At 35.2% G+C, this 26,291-nt stretch overlaps 2 protein-coding genes across 4 annotated transcripts in view; one reads left to right on the top strand and one right to left on the bottom strand.

Moving 5' to 3' along the window:
• LOC103952146 (PH, RCC1 and FYVE domains-containing protein 1-like) overlaps window positions 1-23,155 on the top strand; it is a 39,322-nt gene extending 16,167 nt beyond the window's left edge. For 2 of the 3 annotated variants that reach the window (XM_048586013.1, XM_048586014.1), the window contains exons 8-10: window positions 21,679-21,965; window positions 22,265-22,483; window positions 22,782-23,155. In XM_048586013.1, the coding sequence (XP_048441970.1) occupies window positions 21,679-21,965; window positions 22,265-22,483; window positions 22,782-22,923 (648 nt within the window). In that variant the 3' untranslated portion in view covers window positions 22,924-23,155. The remainder of the gene's footprint in view (window positions 1-21,678; window positions 21,966-22,264; window positions 22,484-22,781) is intronic. The other variant, XM_048586016.1, reaches the window with a different exon arrangement.
• LOC103952148 (flowering time control protein FY) lies at window positions 2,292-12,434 on the bottom strand. Its single transcript, XM_009363692.3, has 18 exons — window positions 12,121-12,434; window positions 11,642-11,733; window positions 11,067-11,135; window positions 10,823-10,927; window positions 9,251-9,346; window positions 8,759-8,841; window positions 8,581-8,652; window positions 8,413-8,510; window positions 7,223-7,282; window positions 7,085-7,145; window positions 6,915-7,002; window positions 6,728-6,791; window positions 5,992-6,070; window positions 5,325-5,414; window positions 4,357-4,445; window positions 3,440-3,957; window positions 2,991-3,227; window positions 2,292-2,890 (listed from the first exon to the last, which is right to left on the bottom strand). Exons 1-18 carry the CDS (start codon window positions 12,371-12,373, stop codon window positions 2,822-2,824), a joined length of 2,223 nt encoding a protein of 740 aa, XP_009361967.2. The 5' UTR covers window positions 12,374-12,434; the 3' UTR covers window positions 2,292-2,821.
• Window positions 23,156-26,291: the final 3,136 nt, after the last annotated feature.

Raw genomic sequence — 26,291 nt, forward strand, 5'->3', positions numbered from 1 at the left:
AACAAAATTCTAGATAATCCTATTCACACAGCTATTTTTATTTTTCATACAATTCTCTTATTTTACTACTGAAAGAATTGAAGAAGAATAATGACCAAGAATTAATAAGAATGTGTGTGAAGTAAAAGTGGGAAAATGATCATTTTCCTAGGAATCTCGTGATCTCACCCGTTCATCGTATATCGTACGGTCAATTTTCGTTAGATACTATTCATATTTAATTTTAAATTTTAAATTTGGAAATAATTTCTGATCGCATGATGTACGATAAACAGATGATATCACATATCGCTAGGATCACCGAATCCTTTTCCGTAGTAGGTGTGTGAATAGTAATCTCCAAAATTTACTCATAGGAGGCAGTTGCTAATGCCAGTATGGAAACAGGCAAGGATCGCCGCTACCGCGTGACGTTGCATCAAACAGGAAGGAGGGCTTTGTGCCGAGTTACTGAATCTTCACGTCGCGACAAGAGGACTACTTCGGCTGTTGGTGAGGCCGCTACTGCGGGGAGGGAGGAATCTGCTTCTGCTACTACTGTTCACGTCGGCAACCCTCGGCTCCCAAAGAGAAGCTGTCATTCATAAAGATGGCGTTGTATTAGTATAATCTCCTAAGTGATGATCCAGAGGGTGGTTTGCCAAGCAATGTATCTTCATTGTCGATCATGGATTGCGAAAACTTCAAGCCTTCGTTCGAGTAGGGACTGCACAGACTCACCTGTCTCACAAATCTCACCTTGGTTGTCAAGGACTGGTGTCCTTCCCAGAGGATTGGCTGTTGCCTGCTAGTTATCCTTTCTTCAACTTCAGCGACTGCCGAAGCTCGAGATTCTTCCCAAAATACTGAACAATCTCATCTCTCTCGACAATCTAGAAATATCGGAATGTGACAGATCACTTCAAACCTTTTCTGAAGAGGAGGAACCAAGGATGCTTCAAAATTTTGAAGTTCTGGGATGTCCTCTCACTGGTGGTTTTGTGTAAATTTACAACTCTCTGTGCTCGTCAATGCAAAAGATCCATTCACTTCGATTTCTTAACAGTCGGATATGTCGTTTAAGTTCTAGCATATAGCATTCTGTTCAATGGGGAACCTTCAGGATATATTCGAGGATTAAGACAAGGCGATCCACTCTCTCCGATTTTGTTTTTAACATGTGCAGAAGGGTTTATCTGTATAAAAAAAAAAAAAAAAAACTTAAGAAGCGATTGGTGGAAGTGATGAAGATTATCTTGGATTGAAGGCGGACTTTTGTGCTTCAAAGAAGAAAGTATTTGACCGTGGTGTGTAGGCGAGGGTTCATGGCTGGGCTGGGTGCAACATTTCTTATTGCCAGCGAGTAAAGAGGTTCTAGTGAAAGCTGTGATCTCTGCATTGCCCGATTTTGCAGTGTCAAGCTGTAAACTGCCAGCCAATCTATGCAAGGAAGTACAAAGACTTCTATCAAGGTTTTGGTGGAGAGAAAAAAAAAACTCAGAAGGTAACAACATAGCAAATGCTTAGCAAGATTTGGATGGCGTGTTCTACAGTGCCCGGAATCTCTCTTGGCGCAGCCACTTCAGGCCAAATATTGCCCGGACCACTCCTTTTTTATGTCCGGAATCTCAATTCTGTTAAGTCGGGTTATAAAAAGCAAATGTTTTGAGTTGCAATGGAGAGCTAGCTAGGAAGGAAGGGAGGGAGGTGTGTGTAGGTGGAGGTGCCAAATAAACATCGACATTTAGCTTGAAAGTATTACAAAGCATTATGGCTGAGGCAGAAGCTGTGCTACCAGCCAGTAATGTGTTTCTTTTGGTTTATTTAAAACCTTCTCTCTTTAGTTTTAGTCCATTTTTAACTCTTTTATTTTACGAGTTAACGAAATTTCGATGTCTAGAGACAGAAAAAGGCAGATTGAGTATTGGACTTTCGAGAAGTAGAATGTAGCTTTAGGGTCAAAGTGAAACTATAAGTTTTGAAAGGTATGTACATAATTAAGCCTCATCAGAATGATTGGAGCAGAGCCTCAAATACATGTAGTTTTGGGCGGCCTAATATTTGATACACAACAACGGTTAGCACAATATTCGAAGTCATTGGTGTTTTATTCAATCCAACATTGTGTGATGGAGCCACACACTCAATGACTTCTTATGCTTTTTAGGTTCGAATCTCATAAATATCGAATTTAATACTAATTTATTCCTCCACTTCTACAGGTGGATAAAAAAATAAAAATAAAAAGATCATCAAGACACATACATGGGATAATTTTTTGAGCCTATTTGGTTTTTTCAATATCTTGGTTGTTGATGCAAACGTTTCTGTTCGTATTTAATTAAATCTCAATTTTTTGAAAACAAAAATCTCTACTGATTACAAGAACATGGCCACTGATTTCTTTTTCTGGTCCAAATTTCTCATTCAAGGAAAAATAAATAACACAAAAGCCAAAACGAGCATAACAATTTTAATGAATCTCTTGTTTGCTCCAGCAAAACGATCTCGAAGAGTCGATTCTAGGCCGCAGTACATAAACAAAAACGAACAAAAGACGCATATCCATACTCCAGCTTCAAAGGAGCTTCCACTCTGCCGGGATTAACCTGGGATTTTATGGCAGACTAGAGAAGCCACCTGCAGACGCACAACGCTAAGTGCAACATTTCTGTTTGCTCGACCAAAGCTATCTCAATGATTCAATTATATGCTAAAGTAATAGACTACCAAGCCGAATGACAGGATTTACATGTAAACAAGCTGGCCTGAAGAGAGAGAGGCGGGGGGAGGAGAGAGGAGGTAGGGAGGCTTAAAGAAGCTAAGGCCGAAATAAAATGGTCTACTGAGGTGTTTGCCCGTGCGGAGGTGGCCCTGGTGGAGGTTGGGGCATACCAGATTGACCCCTAGCCTGCAATACGCAAGACAAGGACACATTAGCTATTACCCAGTTAATGATGAGATTTATGAAAATTTCTGTACCACCGAGGTATAAACTATTGTCTTCTTACCTGGTAAGGATTATACCCCGGATGCATGGGAATTTGCCCAGGTTGACCCCGATTGAAGGTGCCACCCTGAGGATACATTTGAGGTCCACTGGCATTTGTTGGACCCTGCATGTTTGGCATACCATTTGGAAAACCTCCACTGCTTGTAGGTAGAGATCCCGAGTGCATTGGGTTCATGCCCATAAAATGACCTTGTGGCAATGGGTGACCCATCTGATTCATTGAACCTTGAATTCCCTACAGAACCAAACTATTAATTATCACCGACTGTGATTTTCCAGGAGTACATAGTCAACAAGGATCGTTCTGAAACCGAATGTAATCTTTCCCCATTTCTTGAAATAAGAATATGTCTAACTTTTATGGCAATATTCCAGGCAGATCCAACTTATAAAAATAAGATGTGAATAATGTAATAAATAATTTTGTGAAAAAAAAAAAAGGCATACCATTGGCATTGAATGTGAGGTAGGAACCGATGAAGGCATAGACAAAGATCCCGGCCCTGAAGATGGCATACCAAGTGGGGGCATTTGGGGTGGCGGTCGATGTAAATGAGGATGTGGCAGCAAGGGTAAATGGGATGGAGGCTGCAGCTGTGGCATATTTGGAGGTGCCATAGGCATAGGGGGCATTTGTTGCGGGTGACCTTGGTGTTGGTGTTGCTGTTGTGGCATCTGTTGAGGATTTTGCTGATATTGTTGCTGCTGATTCACAGCAAGAAGAGAGGGGTGGGGACCAGGTGGGAGAGGAGGAGCACCTAAAGGCATCGAAAGTGCATGAGGTTGTTGCTGCTCCCCCTGATTTGATGCATCAAGAGAGAATGGCATAGCAACTCCAACACCAGGAATAGTTCCTTCATTTCGAGTCAACCCGGGAACAAGTGGTCCAGGAGTTGGTGGTCCTTCAGGTACTGGAAAATTACCAGTCATGCGACCACCAAAAGCAGGGTTTTGCTCACCATAACCTGAGAACATAAAAATGAGATGATGCACTGATCAATTCTGGATACGTTTACCTTAAACTACAAATTCATATGCAGGGTGTGGGCGGGTGAATTTTTGTGCGTGCACGCACTTATATGTGCATTTTTCTCTATAATATCACCCCCTGTACGTAGCATATAGAGTGTTAAGAGCATGACACACCCAAACTTGAAAAAAAAAAAAAAAAAAAAACATCCAAATATGCTGACAACATTAGTTATTTTTTTAAGTAATAATAAAATACCCTCAAAGGGAAATGTTGAATCATGCTTGGTATTGCACAAGTCAAACTTAAAATTCTTAAAATATGACTTCTATTTGATAAGATAACGCTATATAGTTTCCCATTTTGATTTTGGGGTAGGCATGCAAAGTACTACCTTGATTTTGGCCGGGGTTAAATTTATCCCGACCAGTGTCTCCTGGCCTATTTCTGCACCAAAACTTCGTAGTGTGATCATTGCTACCACTGCAGAAGAACAATACAAGTAAATGAAGCCACTGCCAATCCAAAATAGTAATTCAGATAATTGTGATACTAGCTTGTTGAAAGTACGCCAATGTTATTCCATTTCACAAATCCAAAACATCAAGATCCATATGCTTATTGGTCCTTGACCAAATATTAGACACATCTAAACAAAGCCCAATCACTACAGAATTCAGACTTTGGTAAAGGTCGACAAATACACAACTTATGCTAAACAAATAAGAGCCAATCCATAAGTTAAGCAAAACAACTCAGGGCACAAAGAATGTTCTTATACCAGAGACATGCCTCCTCTGACAAATCACAAGGTTTCAAAATAGGTGGTTCCCATTGATCTAAACATCAAGCAATTTTTGTACGGAATTGCATTACTGTCAAATGGCAAACTCACGTTATGATGTGTTATGCTCCACTTTCATTTAAAAATTCAAAACAGCAACCTCACAGCCAGCAAAGTGATTAAGAACAAACCCAATAAAGTTTCTGCTCTTCAGCAGTTTCCTATATGGTTAGTTCCCTTAAGATTCATTAACACAGAAAAAGAGAAAAGAAAAAAAAAATCACCTGAACATCTTAGGATTACCACTAAATCCTAGAACAAAGAGCTATGTCAAAAATTGAATGCTGTAATGAGATAGCTTTTGAGGCATCAGTATTCACCAATAGAAAATCAAAGGTAGGCCACCTTAGAAGATCATTTATAAGTAAAAAACCTTAATTTGTAAAGTGAATTGGTTTTGGGAGCATTCCGGTTTTGGCAATTTTCACAATTCACATCTATAACATAAAGTTTTGAAAGGGGGTAGATCTTAATAATTAAAGAACGGAAAACATGTTAAGAAGACAAGTAACACATACCTGCAGAGAAGATAACCAATAGGATGCCAAGCAAGATCCCACACACTATGATCATGTGCATTAAGAATTTCAACCTGGGGAGTTTCATGCCTGTGCATCAGGATAGTTTAACTTTCAGAAACTTCCAAGTTATAACAAAGATCCATATCAACATAATAATAGTAATTCATACTGAAAACTTGAAGATATCGTCATTTTCTCCAGTCATCTAAAAGGACATGGACTGTAATACGGCTCTGCAATAAAGCAATTTATATTTCACTATTATTAACTCATAAAATATTTTACTAATATTTTCCTTCACTTAATTACTTCCAGCACTTTCTGTGATACTTAAGTTCCAAGAAACAATGATACTGTCTGCTCTCCCCTCAAGATGGATCAGTAACATATAGGCTTCTTGAAAAAAAGATTACAGTTTCCATATATATGACTAATTTGGTTCAAATGGTTGCTCATAATCTTATAGAGTTAAAAGATGGGTTTCGTTACTTTCCAAATCATTCATTTCCTTCTAGAAAATACATACGTGTTGCAACAAAGACAGGTAGATAAAATTAAGAGGTTTAGAAAATAAATACGTGAATCATGATGCATGGATTAAAATTAAATTATAAATGAAACTGAAAAGATCATAGAAGGTACTAGAATTGAGCATATAATTTACCCAACAAGCCAATGGTAAATGGATCCATCAGAACTCCCACTGACAAAATATTCTTCATGAAACGGATGCCAAGCCAGAGCTGACAAAATTTCAAAGAATGATAACCATAAACGTTAATTAATATATTGAACACAATAGCTTTGACCCTCCATTGACGAGGCATGAGCATTATAAAGATGCAAGGGAAATGGAGGAAGTTATCCAGATATGTAAGTTGCAACCGACAATAGCTAAATCACTATGAAGCTCATCCATGAGACATTTAATACAAGTCAACAATAATGACAAACGGTACTTACAACAGAATTACAAATAATACAAGCAATTCAAAGGGGATGAACAAAATGGGATACTTGGGACCAATAATGCAAAATTTTGAGAAAATGGATTATAAGAGGTTGATGGACGAAATGGAGGTAACCTATAAACGATAACATTGGATGAAACTTCCCAGGTTCAAATTCCTAATATTTGGGCCTGAACATCTCTTCCACTGTTTTCAAATGTTTCTTTCTCTCTATTTTTTGTGAAAACTATTTCTTTATCTTTAATGTCATTGTGTTTCCTAACAAGAAAAAAAAATGTATACAAAGATAAGAATATTAAGATGGATTGATCAGGATTGATCAGGATAACTAAAAAAGATAACTTGAAACACCAAGATATTCAGGAACCATTGAAACACTTATATGAAAAGATAAAACGCTAAGGTGATATGAGAAGAAACTTCACTGACCAGTCACGTCCTTTCGATGCCCGCGGAAGGATGCAAGTTCCTTCATGGCCCTTATGTCATAAACCTGAGAGCATGGAGTGCAGCAATATCATCAGCCATAAAAGGAAATTATAAATTTTCAAAGAACAAAAAGATCCATTATCAATTTATGTGACAGTGCAGAAGAAAAATAAAATTGGCCACCAACCTTGATGATTTGATCCTTCGAAGCAGTTAGAACCCAGTTACCATTTTGGTTCCATTTAACGGAGAGCACCATATTTTTATGGCCATGACTGCAAAGACATGCATAACATTTTAAAAGAAATTTAAATAATAAATAATTCACAGGTTTAACTGCAATATTTCTTTACTTACAATGAACAGAGTTCTCGCCCTGACTTAGCATCCCAAAGTTTAACAAGATTGTCTTTCCCACCTACGGTATAACCCAACCATATTTAAGTAATCAAACACTGACTTACAAAAAGGTCGGAAGAGAATTTTTGCAAATACCTGAAACTAGCAGAGATTTAGTAGGGTGCCAGTCAACACTCTTCACATCCCAACCATGGCCTGCCTGAGTTCAAACCACATAGAGAAATTCTAAGGTTACTCCATGCACTTCTTAAGCACGCAAATCCCAAGACGTCAACAACTTTATGAAGAAGCAAATTTAATGCAGTTATGAATCTAAGATAATCTGTTCTCAGATTTTCTGCTTTGAACCCAATAAAGTATTCTAATAATAGATCAACAATGTATCCTGGGTACTGAGAACGCGACATGCTTTATGCATTTAGATGAAACTAATCAAAGCAGTCCTAAACTTACGGACTGGGGATCGCTTCTTAAACAAGATTTTGTGTCATTCGAAGTTAAATTTTAGTCAAAACCCCTTATGTCTAGCTAACCCAACTTTACACCCTAGTAATACTTCCTGACGTTTAAGAGGGAGGGAGGGAAACAGCCATATTGGCCGTTCAAACAGCTAGGGATCCTGCAATGCAAGATCCCACTTAGAAGCTTTATTACTCAAAACACATACTGAAATAGGTAAGCATGCTCTCCATTCACAAACATTTGAGGAATGCACTCTTCATTTCACAAACTTGTGATTTTCAACCAGCCATAGTATATGTTTAACTTGGTTGATATGATGTATCTCAACTCAAGTCATACTAACCCAAATTATTTAAACATATAGCAACTCCCACTTATCAACAAAACAAAATGTAAATAAACAGACAGGTCCTAGCAAACGTCAGTTTACTGGGTGTCAAAATACGTAATCCAGAAAACAAGAAATCGCCAGAAACAATCTAACAATTTGATGTAGAGTATATTTCTATCACAACATTCCAATCCACTGTCAAAACCAGAAAATTTCTGGCAGACAACCAGGGCTACCAATTATGATAAAGCTGTAGGTTGAAAAGGACATCTAGATCCTAAGGTTTTCCCTTACTAATCAGAATGGGAAACGTATATAAAATAATAAATAAAGATAGAAAATATTAAATTAAGAAGAATTCACATAAAAAATGGATGTCTATGTATTTAGAGCTTTGGATGAAGGGTTTGCATGTCTTTTATTGTGCAGATAACAACATATCAATGACCTCATACAGAAGTACTTGGATTGAACTAGCAAACCATGATCAACAAGCTCAGTCTATATCCATTGTGTAGTCAAAGCACTTTACCAGTCAATGTGCGCTCTTCTTGGCACCGTGCAAAGTCCCAAACTTTAACAGTATTATCATCAGAGCAGGAACAGAACTTCAAGTCAGTCTTGCAGAAGCTGTTAAACCAGCCCAGTTAACACATGTCTCGAGCAGAATGAATAATATTACACATACGTGTGAATTTACCTTAAGTCACGAACAGATTCTTTATGAGCAGATTTATTGGCCTTTACATTATTCATGTTGTTCTGCCAGTACCTAAAGAGTACAGCCATATTCATGAACACATTAAACTATCACATTAAACTATCATAATTTTCATTTAATGGAACTTATTAAAAATTAAAATCTAATCTGTAATTACTTTATTGCACCGCCATCATCACCAGATACCATCCAATTGTCATTATGACTCCATACCATAGACCTGATTGCTTGATCATGAGCCTAAAGATCGAAGAAAAAAAATCAGCTCTCATTCTGACATCCATTGGACAGCAATTAAAAGAAATTGACATCTAATATTTTCTTATTTCTTTTTCTTTTTCTAGAAGAAATGATAGAATTGTACTAAAACAATAGAAGGAATTACAACAAGTGGATAAGAAATCCACCAACTAGCAAAACTAGCTATGACCTCTCAAGTAGGACTACTTTAAAAGCAACTAAAGCTGAACCAAATTTTTTTTACGGCTGCTAACACATTCATCATTATATAAGAAAGAGAATAATCCCTGAACTCATTCGAACTGATGCCCAGAGGGCTGCCCAGTATCTTACTTTACCCCATAGTTCCTCTATACTCCCACCCCCTTATAATCCTCAATAATTCATCTATTAACCTCAAGAATTTAACCTGAAGAATCATTTCAAAGTTAAATGACTGTCCATTCCAAAGAGTGAATTCCCCACTTTGAGAGCCAGTAATAAGACGCCTTCCTGTAGGAGTCCACTGGGGAAAAAAAAAAGACAGGACGAGGTTAGCAAAAATTAGAATGAAAGCTCAACAAAAAAACCAATAAAATGACGTAAAAAAAATTCTATCATCCACCAACCAAGTTGAATATTATAAACCCGTTATCTTCGAAATATGAGAACACTAACGGTTTTTTTTTTTCTTTCTGGTTCATGGCCCCAAAAGGAAGACGGTCTAGCTCTTTTACATAGGAAAAATAACTGGATGAACCACCACCCATTTTAAAGTCTTCACCCACTAATTTTAATATTCCTTGCATTGTACGGTAGATAATAATGTGATGGATAGACTTGAAGCTTAGAGAATTAGCAACAGCAAGTAATGTTACTATGTTACTTTTTTCTACACAGCCAAGACAGTAGCATGCAATCCAACATGCAAATATTCAGAAATTAGTATCAAGCATTTCAAATTAAGTGGGGTCTGTTGGAAAATTAATCCCCATCACTGTAGCAGGCAAACCCGATGGAAGAAATAAAATGGAACCGAGATGACAAATGAGTAAAATGCAGCAAGAAAGAGCACCAAGATTTATGTGGTCGGCAAAAACCGCCTACGTCCATGGAGAGTGTTTCCATCTTCACTATAACCAGAGGGAAAATACAACCATAAAAGTAAAACAGTTCAAACCGTAAAAGTAAAACCGCTCAAGAGTTTAACACCAAAGCCCGTATCCAATAGGATACACCCCTTGTACACCCTCTGTAAAACCCGTGTAGATCACTTTCACCCTAGAGAAATACCCTCTCTAGTAACCCAAGAGTAAACCCACTCTTGTAACACACCCCAGAGTAAATCCATTTTTGTACCCCATGCACTCAAATAATTCCCATCTGAGCCATACTTCATATGACCAAGGCCTCCACTTTTATATAGGCCTTAAGAGAAGCCTCTGGAAATCGCTAGCCACTTCCTTGCACCAATGAACCCACTTGCTTTAGATACATGAAATTTAACCTAGTTGTTCCACTAATAGAACTCTCTAGAGCCACCCATAATTATCCGCCAATACACCAATGCATCAGTCAAATAACCACTGTATTAATTACAGTACAATGCCAAGAACCAATCACGGTACCACATGCATTTACCACGTCTAAATTCAAGGGAATTTCAAAAGTCATGCACCGCCGCTAAGGAGGGACGTCATTCCCAACAGGGTCTACATGTCACTGATGTCAGATGTCAATCAAACAACAATACCGCAGAAGTGATAGTTGAATAATAAGATTATTCATTATTCAAAAGTGGTTTGACAAATCCCAGCTAGTAGTCACACCTCCATCCACAATGGGGACTCCCAAGTTCAAATCTCCCTCCAAACAATATAACTCCAAACTCAAGTAGAAAACATCAACACGCTCAATGAAGGATGGAACAGGAAAACAAAACAAATACAGAAAGAGAATTTAGATTTTCTTTTGACCAAATCTGAATCATAGTGAAACTTACCAAAACACGATTAATAGAACAACGATTCTTGTTTAAAGATGTGTGCACAAACTTTGCAGCAAAGCTAGTGGATGGATTATCTGTGTAGGCAACTGGTGGCAACATCTGCACCGAAAACACAATATTCAAGTAATATGAACATATAAACCAAGTTCAGACAAAAATTGGACTACCATCACGCTTCCAATTAAGAATTTCTTAAACACAGAGAAAAAATGAAATAGAAATAACAAGGACTACTGACATCAATTGCTGCTGCAGGTGTGGGTTGCAATACCGTTCTATCCCTTGCATCACGCTGCCACATTCGAATCTGAACACAGTGACAAATGATTTTAAGATACTTGATCGCTAATATAATTTGCAAGTTGAAGAGACAATGACAAACAGAATCCTTAAAGGCTCTCAACACCTAAAAATGAAACAGATATATCCAAAGGACAGAACGTGGTGATATTTTGTGAGTTTAATATCTGTGTAGGAGTTTATTAATTTAGCGTGGTGTTTGCTATTCTGATATGCACTTCGCAGGGATTCTGGTTCGGTCATTGCAGGGAGATCTGTTGGACCATTTTCTTGCCCGGAACAGATGTTAAAACCATGGTCATTTTAAAACCTTCCTTAGCAGAGATACCACCATATCGCAGGACATAACTTTTAAGATAAATGGTTTGTATAACATAGAAAAATTAACAAATAAATGCACACACAAATTACATGTACTGGTCAAATTAAAGGATGACTTCTTGCTGAAATGATAACTGTAGGAAAGTCAATGAGAGATGAACAAAAGATAATGCAAAAAAATGAAAACTTTACCTGCATATATCGCACGACAGTGCTAGTATAATCAACTGCCCTCCTGTGTGTAAGCTTTCTCATCCTTTTTCCAGGAAAACTGTCACCATGAGCTGCAACAAACAAACCATTTTCTCACTAATTTTAAACAAATGGAATTTTGAATAAATCCTGCACTAAACCTCTAACAAAATTAAACCACTACTTTCAAATATTGTTGACGCCTTCGGCCTCACTGGGGCACCCTTGTAAACTGCAAATCCAAAGAACTTCGGGATCCAAAACCATTTCTTGGGGCTTAATTTACAGATTATTTATTCATAGCATGTAGCTTTAAAACCGTAAATCCAAAGATGAAAAAGTAAAATGCAACCAAATTCTTGTTTAGGTGCTTCCATACCCTTCAAATTCTTTTATTTTCTTCTCCATTAATCTCCAACCGGAAACCAAAAAGAACCACAACAAAATAGCAAAAGACAAAGGCACAATTTGGTACCAACCATCATAAGGAGGAAGAGGAGGAGCCAGCCCAGGTTGGTTGTGATACTCTGGAGGCATATTAGTTGAAGAGGCCGACGGCTGACGCATCATTGGGGCCGGCGGCGGCGGGCCCCTATGAAATTCTCCACCTTGCTGCGGATGTTGCTGCTGATATTGCTGGTGTTGTTGGGGATGCTGCTGCTGCTGATGTTGTGGGTGCTGCTGCTGAAGCTGCTGTTGGTGGTGTTGCTGTTGTGGATCAGGGTACATCATTGTCGCCCCAATTCAAAGAACTAACCCTCTGCAGACGGAAAGTACGAATCCGCGAGAGATAGAGAGAGAGCTCAAATTTGAAGGAAGAAAGTGAGAAATTTGAGCATTCCGAATACGAAAGCGAAAGCTTGTTGTGCTCTTCAGGCGGGGTTAGGGCAGTGAGGGGTTTTCAGTTAGGTCTCTCTGTTCAAGCGGGTTCATGGAGTCAAATTGGGCTGAGTTTTGCCTTCACAAACATCCAGAGCCGTTTGGTTCCATCCAACGGTGGAAATTACTGTTCGACGCGGAAAATGAACATACGGGTGGATGTACGTCGCGGGAACTAGGACCAGAGATTTTTCAATGTTACTGTAATACATAACGGTAAGTCATATGTTATTATTATTTAGGTAGAGGAAAGTTTCTTTTGTAAGTGTTCATTAATTTGTATAATGACGTATGGTGTACGTGCTCACGTTTTAGGTATGCTAAAACATTTATCTACTAATAGAAATCGCTAGTAGACGAGTTTCGAATGATGAAGAATCGAACCTACTTAACTCTTAATCAAATGATAGCGTAATTTAGTGGGGAGGCTCAACTTTGAGTTCTTTTACTTCTTTTTGCCTTGAATGCTAAGGACTTCAATTTTTTTTTGCAAGTAGAAAACCAACTCACAAAATGAAAATGATTCAAAGAGAGGAATTTGTATTGATATACTTAATAGCTATTATCCAAGGGGAGGAATTTGTAATGAAATACTTCGTAGCTTTTATAAGCGAAAACTATAAGTGGAAAACTATGTAAAAGGAGAGAGCAAATAAAATCAAGAGCTTCGCCAAAGAAGACTTGCTTTGTTTTTTTAGAGATCTTGGAGAAGGTATGGTACTTCTTCACCAAAACTATTTGATATGAGAGAGATTTGGAGAAGGAATGATACTTCTCTTTGAAATGCTTTGAAAAAAAAAACTTGCTTTCTTTGTAGAGGTTTGCTCTTTGAGAGACTTTGTGGGCTCATTTGGGGAGCTAGAATGAGATTGAGCCTTAGGGATATGATTTGATTAGTAGAGACATATAAGACCCGACTTGCAACCCATATATAAGGTTAAGTTAGATAACTCACTCTATTGTAAATTTATAACTCATCATGTTTAGTCTTGTTCATTTCATATTTAGACACAACAAACAACGGACTAGGACTCAAATCCATTTTAATTGGTTACAACATATTCTAACCAGTCCACCAAACAAACCTTGAGAGAATTTATTCGTAGAGAGGCTGGGCTTTCTGCTTTGCCCATACTCTTTGTTATACAATGCTCCATGGTGCCCTAGCTCTTCACCTATCTTCATCTTTATTTTGTGTCCAAAATGATAAAGCTCTTACATTCACATGATTTTTATTGCAAAATGATCATAACAAACTAATATGGCCTATCTCATAACAAGACAAAGTGGCTTTGCAAAATCCATGTGGACCATATATATTACAATAAGCTAAAAGCTTAAGGCCCGATGCCTTCCTTGATAACATGAGTAAGTCCAGCAACAACTCTAAAATTGGAAGACACATGCTTCCACCACAGCAGATGTGCCGTCATTGCAGATCCACCACCACCATCAAGAGAAAGAATCCACGAACAATTTTCATTTATTGTCAATAATTTTGATTATTTTGAAATATTCGTTAAATTGAAAATATTTTTATCAAGTCAACCTCTCCTTTGAACTGGTGGTTGATTCAATTTAACGGAGATTTTTCACATAAATATCAAAATGGTTGAAGGGGAATAATTTCAGAACTAAAGTGAAGAATTATGACAACTTCAAAGATCATTTTAGCTAAAAAGTTTTTTTAAAATGCATAAACCATCTCTTTGTATCAGATATCCAAATAATTGGAGATGGTTAACTTTGTGTCTTGCTTAGCTAGTAGACAGCTGGACTTATATTTTCTTACCTGTAGATAAATTGTTAAGATTACAATTCATTTCAGCTGGATTTGTTGATGAAAGATCTTCATGATCTCTTCACCCAAAAAAAAAAAAGATCTTCATTAACACAAAACATTGGATCCAAATTCAATTCATTTATGAGGACTGGTGACAGCTTGAGTCCACCATGCCCCACCTCAACAATAAAAGTGAATAAAGTGATAGAACGAGAAATATTGATGGAATTTTTTCGAAAGTGAGATTTTTTATAAATTTTTTGTCATTTTACATATTTTGCATAATGTTTTATAAAATTGTACAAAAATAATGTTAAATTGTAAGACCATCTCCAATGGTTGGGCTAAAAACCAAATTTTTTAGCCTGTAAAATTTAGCTTTTAGCCCAGAAACAACTTTTCTGCTCCAACCATTTTAACCTAAAATTTTAGCCCGAGATTATTAAAGAATGAACTTAGGCTATTTTTTTGTTAAATTAATTTAAATAAATAAATAAATATGTAGACCATTGTAAATTAATTTTATAAACATTTTAGTCTAAAAAAATTTAAATTCTGATAAATATTGGGTGGAGTCCACTCCGATTTCTAGGCTAAATTTTGGGGGGAATTTGGAATTGGTTTAACATTTAGCATTTAGCCCAAAATTTCCCCTTGGGTTGCAGTGCAGTGCAGTGGATTTGGGGGGAAATTTTGAGAGGTAATTTGGCTTTTAATCCATCATTGGAGTTGGTCTAAGGTGACAAAAAATTTATAAAAAATTTCACTTTAAAATAGTCTTTTTAAGCATTTCTCGTGACAGAAGATTTGAGCAAGCACACTAAATTCTTCATCACAATGTTTCTTTTTCATGGATTTAATCAAGGAAGTTTTAACGAAACACTTCCAGTACTGTTCACTTTTAACGAAAAACCACATTTTCACATTTCCTTGGTACTATTCACTACACTTTTATTTGTCATTTTTCATTAAAACTAAAGTTTTTTTGAACTTTTCGTTAGTTTTCCTTTTCATCAACGGCAAGATTAGGATTATTTTTTGAAAAGTTAAAAGTTGTTTCAAACAATTATAGGCTTTTTGAATTACGCTTGATAAGAAATTAAAAAATGCTTATAAATTAGAAATGTGCTTTTCAAAAAGCACTACCAAGTTTTTTCTTATTAAGAGCAGCTCAAGCAGGAGGAGCCGCTGGAGGGACATGCTAAGGAACAGTGGGCCATTGCCCGGGGGAGGAAGTCCAGCGGGAGCCAGAGCATTGCTTCTTTCTCAAAAAAGTACTTTTCAACCAAATTAGCAAAATTACTTTCTAGAAAAGCAAACAACAAAGGGTCCAAAATCATAATGGCTGTATATATTGTTAATTCAATATTCATTTTCATAGAATACCATTATTTTTAAAATTATAACCTCCATTTTTTATACAACAATATTTTAATTACATTGATGTAAATGCCTAAACGGGAGATTCAAAATTAAGTACAAAATGGAAGCACATTGACTGTGGTAACAAAAAATCACATACTTTTATGTTATGTTCTTGAATTGTTGTTTTGGTTTGGACAAACCACTTTGGTTATCTTTGAGAGACTTTGTGGGCTCATTTGGGGAGCTAGAATGAGATTGAGCCTTAGGGATATGATTTGATTAGTAGAGACATATAAGACCCGACTTGCAACCCATATATAAGGTTAAGTTAGATAACTCACTCTATTGTAAATTTATAACTCATCATGTTTAGTCTTGTTCATTTCACATTTAGACACAACAAACAACGGACAGGACTCAAATCCATTTTAATTGGTTACAACATATTCTAACCAGTCCACCAAACAAACCTTGAGAGAATTTATTCGTAGAGAGGCTGGGCTTTCTCCTTTGCCCATACTCTTTGTTATACAATGCTCCATGGTGCCCCTCTTCACCTATCTTCATCTTTATTTTGTGTCCAAAATGATAAAGCTCTTACATTCACATGATTTTTACTGCAAAATGATCATAACAAACTAATATGGGCTATCTCACAACAAGACAAAGTGGCTTTGCAAAATCCATGCGGACCATATATATTACAATAAGCTAAAAGCTTAAGGCCCGATGCCTTCCTTTGATTACATGAGCAAGTCCAGCAACAACAACTCTAAAATTGGAAGACGCATGCTTCCACCACAACAGATGTGCCGTCATTGCAGATCCACCACCACTATCAAGAGAAAGAATCCACGAACAATTTTCATTTATTGTCAATAATTTTGATTACTTTGAAATATTCGTTAAATTGAGAATATTTTTGTCAAGTCAACCTCTCATTTGAACTGGTGGTTGATTCAATTTAACGGAGATTTTTCACATAAATATCAAAATGGTTGAAGGGGGATAATTTCAAAACTAAAGTGAAGAATTATGACAACTTCAAAAATCATTGTAGCTAAAAAGCTTTTTTAAAATGCATAAACCATCTCTTTGTATCAGATATCCAAATAATTGGAGATGGTTAACTTCTTGTGTCTTGCTTAGCTAGTAGACAGCTAAACTTATATTTTCTTACATGTAGATAAATTGTTAAGATTACAATTCATTTCAGCTGGATTTGTTGATGAAAGATCTTCATGATCTCTTCACCCAAAAAAAAAACAGATCTTCATTAACACAAAACATTGGATCCAAATTCAATTCATTTATGAGGACTTGTGACAGCTTGAGTCCACCATGCCCCCACCTCAACAATAAAAGTGAATAAAGTGATAGAACGAGAAATATTAATGGAATTTTTTCGAAAGTGAGACTTTTTATAAATTTTTTGTCACTTTACATATTTTGCATAATGTTTTATAAAATTGTAGAAAAATAATGTTAAATTGTAAGACCATCTCCAATGGTTGGGCTAAAAACCAAATTTTTAGCCTGGAAAATTTAGCTTTTAGCCCAGAAACAGCTTTTCTGCTCCAATCATTTTAACCTAAAATTTTAGCCCGAGATTATTAAAGAATGAACTTAGGCTATTTTTTTGTTAAATTAATTTAAAAAAATAAATAAATATGTAGACAATCGTAAATTAATTTTATAAACATTTTAGTCTAAAAAAATTTAATTTCGATAAATATTGGGTGGAGTCCACTCCGATTTCTGGGCTAAATTTTGGGGGGAATTTGGAATTGGTTTATTAGCATTTAGCCCAAAATTTTCCCTTGGGTTGCAGTGCAATGCAGTGGGTTTGGGGGGAAATTTTGAGGGGTAATTTGGCTTTTAATCCACCATTGGAGTTGGTCTAAGGTGACAAAAAACTTATAAAAAATTTCACTTTAGAATAGTCTTTTTAAGCATTTCTTGTGACAGAAGATTGGAGCAAGCACACTAAATTCTTCATCACAATGTTTCTTTTTCATGGATTCAATCAAGGAAGTTTTAACGAAACACTTCCGGTACTATTCACTTTTAACGAAAACCACATTTTCACATTTCCTTGGTACTATTCACTACACTTTTATTTGTCATTTTTCATTAAAACTAAAGTTTTTTTGGACTTTTCGTTAGTTTTCCTTTTCATTAGATTAGGATTATTTTTTGAAAAGTTAAAAGTTGTCTCAAACAATTATAGGCTTTTTGAATTACGCTTGATAAGAAATTAAAAAATGCTTATAAATTAGAAATGCTCTTTTCAAAAAGCACTACCAAGTTTTTTCTTATTAAGAGCAGCTCAAGCAGGAGGAGCCGCTGGAGGGACATGCTAAGGAATAGTGGGCCATTGCCCGAGGGAGGAAGTCCAGCGAGAGCCAGAGCATTGCTTCTTTCTCAAAAAAGTACTTTTCAACCAAATTAGCAAAATTACTTTCTAGAAAAGCAAACAACAAAGGGTCCAAAATCATAATGGCTGTATATATGGTTAATTCAATATTCATTTTCATAGAATACCATTATTTTTAAAATTATAACCTCCATTTTTTATACAACAATATTTTAATTACATTGATGTAAATGCCTAAACGGGAGATTCAAAATTAAGTACAAAATGGAAGCACATTGACTGTGGTAACAAAAAGTCACATACTTTTATGTTATGTTCTTGAATTGTTGTTTTGGTTTGGACAAACCACTTTGGTTATCCATTGCATTGATCATAGAGGGGAAAAGTGAGAGTCTTCATAGACTCTTTGTCAATGTTACATCACAGTTTAACGTTAATTCTCATGTTAACATTATAAAATATTGTTTCAAAAACATGATGTGGCAGAAAGTCCATGGAAAGTCACATTTTTAAGGTCTCATTAGACCATATCCAAAGAGAACGTCAAATTATAATAGTAATTACAATTGATAATTGATGTGGCAATCTGAGTCTTATGTCAAATTTTGCACTTTCAAATCAAATTGTCAGATGTTATATCTTATTAACATAGAGCTTTAAAAGGTTGATTTATTAAAAAAATGTTAAAACAAAATTTTGATCGGTGAAATGTTAGTGGAATAAGGGACTCCCTTATTAAAATGAATTAAAAATAAATTTGATGTTAATGTCAAATTTGACTCTTATTCCCAAAAATTTCAAATTTAGTCAGCAAATAATACTGATTGAAAAGAATTTTTACGTCAAATATGTACAGTGACATTTCCACTTAGAATTTGACATCTTTTTTAGATATGCTCTTAACATTTTTCTTGAATAAAATATATTTTCATAAATAAAAAAATAAAAAATAAAAAAGCTTGCTCACACAGATGACTTGCATACGACAATAATTATATAAACCATTAAACAACAGAGCAAGACTAAACAAATAATAATATAACCCAAAGAATAAATGATAACCAATAAATTAACATATCATAGAATTTGCCAGTTTTTGTTTCACAAATTAAAAATTGCTGGAGAACCATAACAAGAATGACAAAAGAGCATAAGATACACGCATACAACAATTATCAAATTCTCATGCTTATTCAAAAGAAAATTAAAAATTTTGGGAAGTATCAAATTGCCTCATTGTTAAGGTCTTTCTTTTAAGAACAATGCTTGACTATTCAAGGATGAGAAGAAATTTTCGAATCACAGAATTTCGTGCTTATGATTAAAACTGTTCATATTATAAATCATTTGTAAAGATCAACTCTGTAAAAAATTAATTAAAAGTCAATCTATTGTTAGCAAATATGTAGTTTGTAATGTTTTTACCAATTCGTTCATTTATTTTATACAGTTAGATGACTACCTTAGTTTTAATTGGTTTTTTTGTAGAGGTAATCTTGTTAAACAGTTTGTAATATAAACAATTCTGATATTAACATGAAAGTTCTATGAATAAAGTTTTAAGCATGAACTCCTCGAGTTAATTATTGTTTTTTTTTTAAAAATTCATTGCACTTGCTCGGTTTAATATAAATTAGTATATAATATCATTTTTAATAAAATATTGTGATTCTGAGTAAGTGAAAAAAATGAAACTACAATAAAAAGTCAAAAGTTACCGGCGTCTTTAGACTTTAGGGTTCATACTTTGTGAAGGTTAATAGCGTCTTTTAATCAAATCAAGATGGTGGGCCCCAATGTCAGCAATCAGCGATCACTCCTCATTTCCCCCATCCTCTTCTACCTACCTACCTATCTATATTTCTCCTAATCACCACCGGTCACTCCTCATTTTCCACCACCGCAATCCGACGGTCATCTTCTTTTTCCCGATCAACCCATTTATTCCGATTTTTCCACCACCGCAATCCACCGGTCACTCCTCATGTGTTATGGCTGTCGCCTTCCATTTAATTTTAAAAGAAAAGGACACAGTTGTGATAATTGTGGACTTGCGTTATGCCATTCATGCAGCAGCAAAAAGTGTCTCAAGGCTTCCATGGCACCAACCCCAAACAAACCTTATCGTGTCTGCGATAACTGTTTTGCAAAACTTCGCAAGGCCACTGAAACCAACTCTTCATCTGGGTCTGCTAGTAGTAGAAGAGCAAGTATGAATCAGGGATTCAACGAACTGATTGAAAACAATTTTAAAGAAACGGAAAGTGGATCTTCCAAAAGAAACAAGAAAATGGATTTCAGCAGCAATCGTGTTGTTCCCATTGCAAATGGAGTTTCTGAGCGTCGAGCACTCAATGGGACTAAATCTTTCAACCCAGTGTTCCGATCATCCAAAAAGTTTTTCTCAGCTCTTTCGGGGTTTACTCTTCCAAAAGTTGCGTGTCTCAGTCGGAGGGAAGAAGTTCAAAAATTAAAAGCTCAGGTATGTTGCTTGTCTTTTTATAATAATTTGTGTGTCATTACTTTGTATATAATAATTTTAGGGCGAATGAGATATGCTCTTATGTTTTCTTCCAGTTATCTCCTTCATTCTACTTTACCATGGTGATTACCTTTTTATTCTGTTTTTTTCTTGCATTCACTGTGCAAAATTACATGGATGAGGTTCTGACTTCGTTCTTTCAACTAATCGATCTTATGGTGTAGGTTGAAGATCTTACTCGTAAAGCTCAACTTCGAGAAATTGAGATGGAAAAAACTGCCCAACAGTTGAAGGAGGCTCTGATAGTAGCAGGGGAAGAAAGCTGTGAAATGCAAAGCAGCAAAGGAAGTAATTAAGTCGCTCACAGCCCAAGTAGGTTTCATTCTCATGTTTTAGTGAGCAGTGCATTCTGCATTTAAACAGTCAAGTGTTTGCAAGCACATGCACATGCACTAATTTATCTGAATATTAAGACCATCTCCAAAAGAGATTAAATTTTAAACTTAAAATTTAAATTTGATAGTTTATGTGGTATTTTGACAGTATTTTCATGTTTTGCTCTCCATCAGATATATCAAATTAAACTATTATTTATTACATAATTTTATTTTCTTAATTTTTGTCTTATACTTTAAATTTTACATATACATAATTCATAATAAAAGTCATATTAATTAATACTAATACAACAAATCCAACAAAATGCAACCCCTTAATTGAAAATAGAAGAAATAAAAATCCAACTCAATAATCATCACCTCTAAGAATTTTCATTTTAAGTTGGGAATAACGAATCACTGTATTTTACAAAGCAGAAGATGAGTTTGAAAAAATTTGGGGCATGTTCACAAAATAACGAAGGATACCTGTTGAAGAACGAATCACTGTATTTTACAAAGCAGCAACGTTGCTTAAATTGAAACAAATTTGCAGATTAAAAAAAGAAGAAATAGGTAGTGTTTTAAACGAACTCTACCGTTCAACAATCAATTGCTTAAATTGAAACAAATTTGCTGATTAAGGGTGATGTGCCTAATATGGAAATATAAATGTAGGATCGGTAATGGAAGTTAGAATTATTATGTCGGTTGCAAGTCTTCTAGTGAATGCAATCTGAATTAATACCTTGTTTCATTTGTCTTTAATATTAGAAAGCCAAAAGGAGGGTTTGGTATCTCAAGGCTTCACCAAAAAAAAAAGGGAAAATTTCTTTACCAATTGGAACAGCAATTGTATCGAGCAGTGAGAAAATTTCTGACGTGCCACGGGCCACTTCTAATCACACTGAAGTGGCACATTCAGAAGCAACAGCTAGGCATAAAAACAGAGGAACAAAAACTGTAACAGCTGAATGGATTGAGCAAGATGAGCCTGGTGTATATATTACCCTAGTTTCCTTGCCTGGACGTGTCAATGATCTCAAGCGTGTTCGCTTCAGGTATGCCCCTTTTTCCCGATTACTTCATGCAACCCAAATTTGAACAGAACGTTCTCAGGTATCGAAAATAAATGTGTTTGTGTTTTCCAGCGTGGATTGAATGTTGATATGTATTTCAATCACATGTCAGCGTTAATCCGTCGTTTATTTTCCTCTTCCTAATAGTAACGTTACTTCAAGGGATCGTATATGTTATGTCCTTTGCTTACAAGGCATGTGTGTTCCAAACTATATTTTTAGTACACTGTCAATCATATTTAATTGACGATGACTACTTTCAAGTGCCTCAATTCTGTCAGTCGAAGACGGTTCAGCGAGAAACAAGCAGAGCAGTGGTGGGCGGCAAATAGGTGTAGAGTATATCAGCAGTACAATGTTCCGGTGGTTAAAAAATCCGTAGGAGCAAAAGCTGAAACAGCACAAGGGGATGAATGGGTTGAGCAAGATGAGCCTGGTGTATATATTACCCTAGCTTCCTTGCCTGGAGGTGTCAAAGATCTCAAGCATGTTCGCTTCAGGTATTCCCTTTTTTCCCGATTACTTCATGCAACCCAAATTTGAACAGAACGTTCTCAGGTATCGAAAATAAATGTGTTTGTGTTTTCCAGTGTGGATTGAATGTTGATATGTATTTCAATCACACGTCAATGTTAATCCTTCGTTTATTTTCCTCTTCCTAATAGTAACGTTACTTCAAGGGATCTATATGTTATGTCCTTTGCTTACAAGGCTGTGTCTTCCATACTATATTTTTAGTACACTGTCAATCATATTTAATTGACGATGACTAACTTTCAAGTGCCTAAATTCTGTCAGTCGAAAGCGGTTCAGCGAGAAACAAGCAGAGCAGTGGTGGGCGGCAAATAGGGGTAGAGTATATCAGCAGTACCATGTTCGGGCGGTTCAAAAATCCCAGTATTCCGACGAGGAGAGAAGGGTTAGCTCATTGAGCTGCTAATATCAGTCATATGTTATTATTATATAAGTGGAGAAAAGTTTCTTTTTTAAGTATCCATTAACTTGCATAATAACGTATGATGTACGTGCTCGTGTTTCAGACACGCTAAAATATTTCTCTACTAATAGAGGCCACTAATAGATGAGTTTAAGATAATGGAGGATCGAACCTACTTAACTCTTAATCAAATGATAGCCTACTTGAGTGGCGAGGCTCAACTTTTAGTTCTTTACTTCTTTTTGCCTTGAATGCTAAGGACTTTAATTTTTTTTTTTTTTTGTAAGAGCATCTTTAAAGGAGATGTCAAAACAGCCACTTAGGCATATAACAGTAAAAAATGACAGCAAACTCTCTCCAACCGAGCCTTCAATTTCTTACGTGACACTGAGTCAATTGAAGACAAAGCCTTTTGCTGTCAAATTTGACAGCAAATGTAAAATTTATTAAATAGTTTTTTAATAGAATAATATAATATATAATAAATGTTGTTGTGTTTTTCAAGTTTTTGATTGGTTGTGTCAATCATTGAACCCCACAAAAGATTTAAAAATTAATAAATAACATTATTATTTAACATATCGAATGAAGCAAAATATTATATAAAATGTTAAATTGCCACATAAGTTATTAAATATCATTTTGATGTTTAAAATTTGACACATCATTTGGAGATGCTCTAAGTAGAAAACTAACTCACAAAATGAAAATGATTCAAAGAGATGAATTTGTATTGAAATACTTAATAGATATTACACGAGGGGAGGAATTTGCAATGAAATACTTCGTAGCTTTTATAAGTGGAAAACTACGTACAAAGAGAGAGCAAATAAAATCAAGAGCTTTGCCAATGAATACTTGCTTTGTTTTTTAGAGATCTTGGAGAAGGTATGGTACTTCACCAAAACTATTTTATATGAGAGAGATTTGGAGAAGGAATGATACTTCTCTCTTTGAAATGCTTTGAAAAAAAACTTGCTTTCTTTGTAGAAGTTTGCTCTTTGAGAGACTTTGAGGGCTCATTCGGCGAGCTAAATGAGATTGAGCCTTAGGGATAGGATTTGATTATTTAAGACATGTAAGATGAGACTTGCAACTTATATACAAGGTTAGGTTAGATAACCCACTTTATTGTAGATTCATAACTCATCATGTCTAGTCTTGTCTATCTCACATTTAGACACAATAAACAATAGACTGGACTCAAATTTATTAATTGGTTACAATATATTCTAACTAGTCAACCAAACAAGCCCTGAGAATATTTATTCGTAAAGAGGCTGGGTTTTCTCCTTTGCCCATACTCTTTGTTATATGGTGCTCCATGATGCCCTAGGTCTTCACATATCTTTATCTTTATTTTGTGTCCAAAATGATGAAGCTCTTACATTCACATGATTTTTACCGCACAATGATCATAACAAACTAATATGGGCTATCTCATAACAAGACAAAGTGGCTTTGCAAAATCCATGTGGACTATATATATTACAATAAGCTAAAAGCTTAAGGCCCGATGCCTTCCTTGATTATATGAGCAAGTCCAACAACAAAAACTCTAAAATTGGAAGACAAATGCTTCCACCACAGTAGATCCGTCATCACCGCCAAGAAAAAAGAACCCACGAATAATTTTCTTCTATTGTCAATAATTTTGGTTATTTTGAAATATTCATTAAATTGAAAATATTTTTGTCAAATCAATCCCTCATTTAAAATGATGGTTGATTCAATTTAACGAAGATTTTTCACATAAGTACCAAAATGGTTGAAGGGGGACAATCTCAGGACTGTCCAACAACAAAAACTCTAAAATTGGAAAACAAATGCTTCCACGACAGTAGATGCGCCGTCATCATGGATCCGCCACCACCACCAAGAGAAAGAAGCCACGAACAATTTTCGTCCATTGTCAATAATTGTGGTTATTTTGAAATATTCGTTAAATTGAAAATATTTTTGTCAAATCAACCCCTTCTTTAAACTGGTGGTTGATTCAATTTAACGAAAATTTTCACATAAGGATCAAAATAGTTCAAGGGGGACAATCTCAGGACTGAAGTGAAGAGTTAGATAGCTGGACTTATATTTTCTTATATGGAGATAAATTGTTAAGATTACAATTCATTTCAGCTGTATTTGTTGATGAAAGATCTTCATTATCTCTTCACCAAAAAAAGAAAAAAAAAAAAAAAGATCTTCATGATCACAAAACATTGGACTCAATTCAGTTTATGAGGACTGGTCACAGCTTGAGTCCACCATTCCCCACCTCAACAATAAAAAGTGAATAAAGTGATAGAAGGAGAAATGTTAATGAGACTTTTTTAAAAGTGAGACTCTTCATGAACTCGTTATCTTACATATTTTGTATAATATTTTATAATATTGCAGAAAAAATAACATTAAACAGTAAGACGACAAAAAATTTATAAAAAATTCCATTTTAAAATAGTTTTTGTAAGCATTTCTTGTGATAGAAGATTGGAGCGAGCCCATTAAATTCTTCATCACAATGTTTCTTTTTCATGGATTTAATCAATGGCATCATTAGGACTATTTTTTGAAAAGTTAAAAGTTGTTTCAAACAATTATAGGCTTTTTTAATTACGCTTGATAAGAAATTTAAAAATACTTATGACTCGTTTGAATGTGTTTTTAAAATAATTGAAAAAGCTTTTGATGAAAATATTTTTGGAAACAATCCTTAGTAAAAATTTTAGTAAATTCTGGAAAACCACATAACTGGTGCTTTTGGAAATAATTTTTTTTTTTTTAAATCGTTTTTAATCATTTTAAAATCACGTCCAAACGAGTCATTATAAATTAGAAATCAAAGCACTACCAAGTTTTTTTTTTTCGTATTAAGCATTGATTCTTTCTCATGAAAGTACTTTTCAACCAAATTAGCAAAATTATTTTCTAGAAAAGCAAACAACAAGGGATCCAAAATCATAATGGTTGTATATATTGTTAATTCAATATTCATTTTCATAGAATACCATTATTTTTAAAATTATAACCTCCATTTTTCATACAACAATATTTTAATTACATTGATGTAAATGCCTAAACGGGAGATTCAAAATTAAGAACGAAATGGAAGCACATTGACTGTGGTAAGCAAAAATCACATACTTTTATGTTATGTTATTGAATTGTTGTTTTGGTTTGGATAAACCACTTTGGTTATCCATTGAATTGATCATAGAGGGAAAAAGTGGGAGTCTTCATGGACTCTTTGTCAATGTTACCTCACAGTTTAATATCAATTATCGTGTTAACATTATAAAATATTGTGCCAAAAAAATGATGTGGCATAAAGTCTATAGAAAATCCCACTTAGAATTTGACATCTTCTTTGGATATGC

Source organism: the organism of the source record quoted next, unplaced genomic scaffold (genome assembly GCF_019419815.1).
Source record: "Pyrus x bretschneideri cultivar Hongxiangsu unplaced genomic scaffold, Pyrus_bretschneideri_v1 Contig24, whole genome shotgun sequence".
Lineage (NCBI taxonomy): Eukaryota > Viridiplantae > Streptophyta > Magnoliopsida > Rosales > Rosaceae > Pyrus > Pyrus x bretschneideri.

Coding starts and splice junctions, on each gene's coding strand:
- LOC103952148 (XM_009363692.3), bottom strand. CDS start 12,373: ATGATGTACCCTGATCCACAACAGCAACACCACCAACAGCAGCTTCAG. Junction 11,136..11,641: donor CTGTCGTGCGATATATGCAG/GTAAAGTTTTCA, acceptor CACTGTGTTCAG/ATTCGAATGTGGCAGCGTGA. Junction 10,928..11,066: donor CACCTGCAGCAGCAATTGAT/GTCAGTAGTCCT, acceptor TTTTCGGTGCAG/ATGTTGCCACCAGTTGCCTA.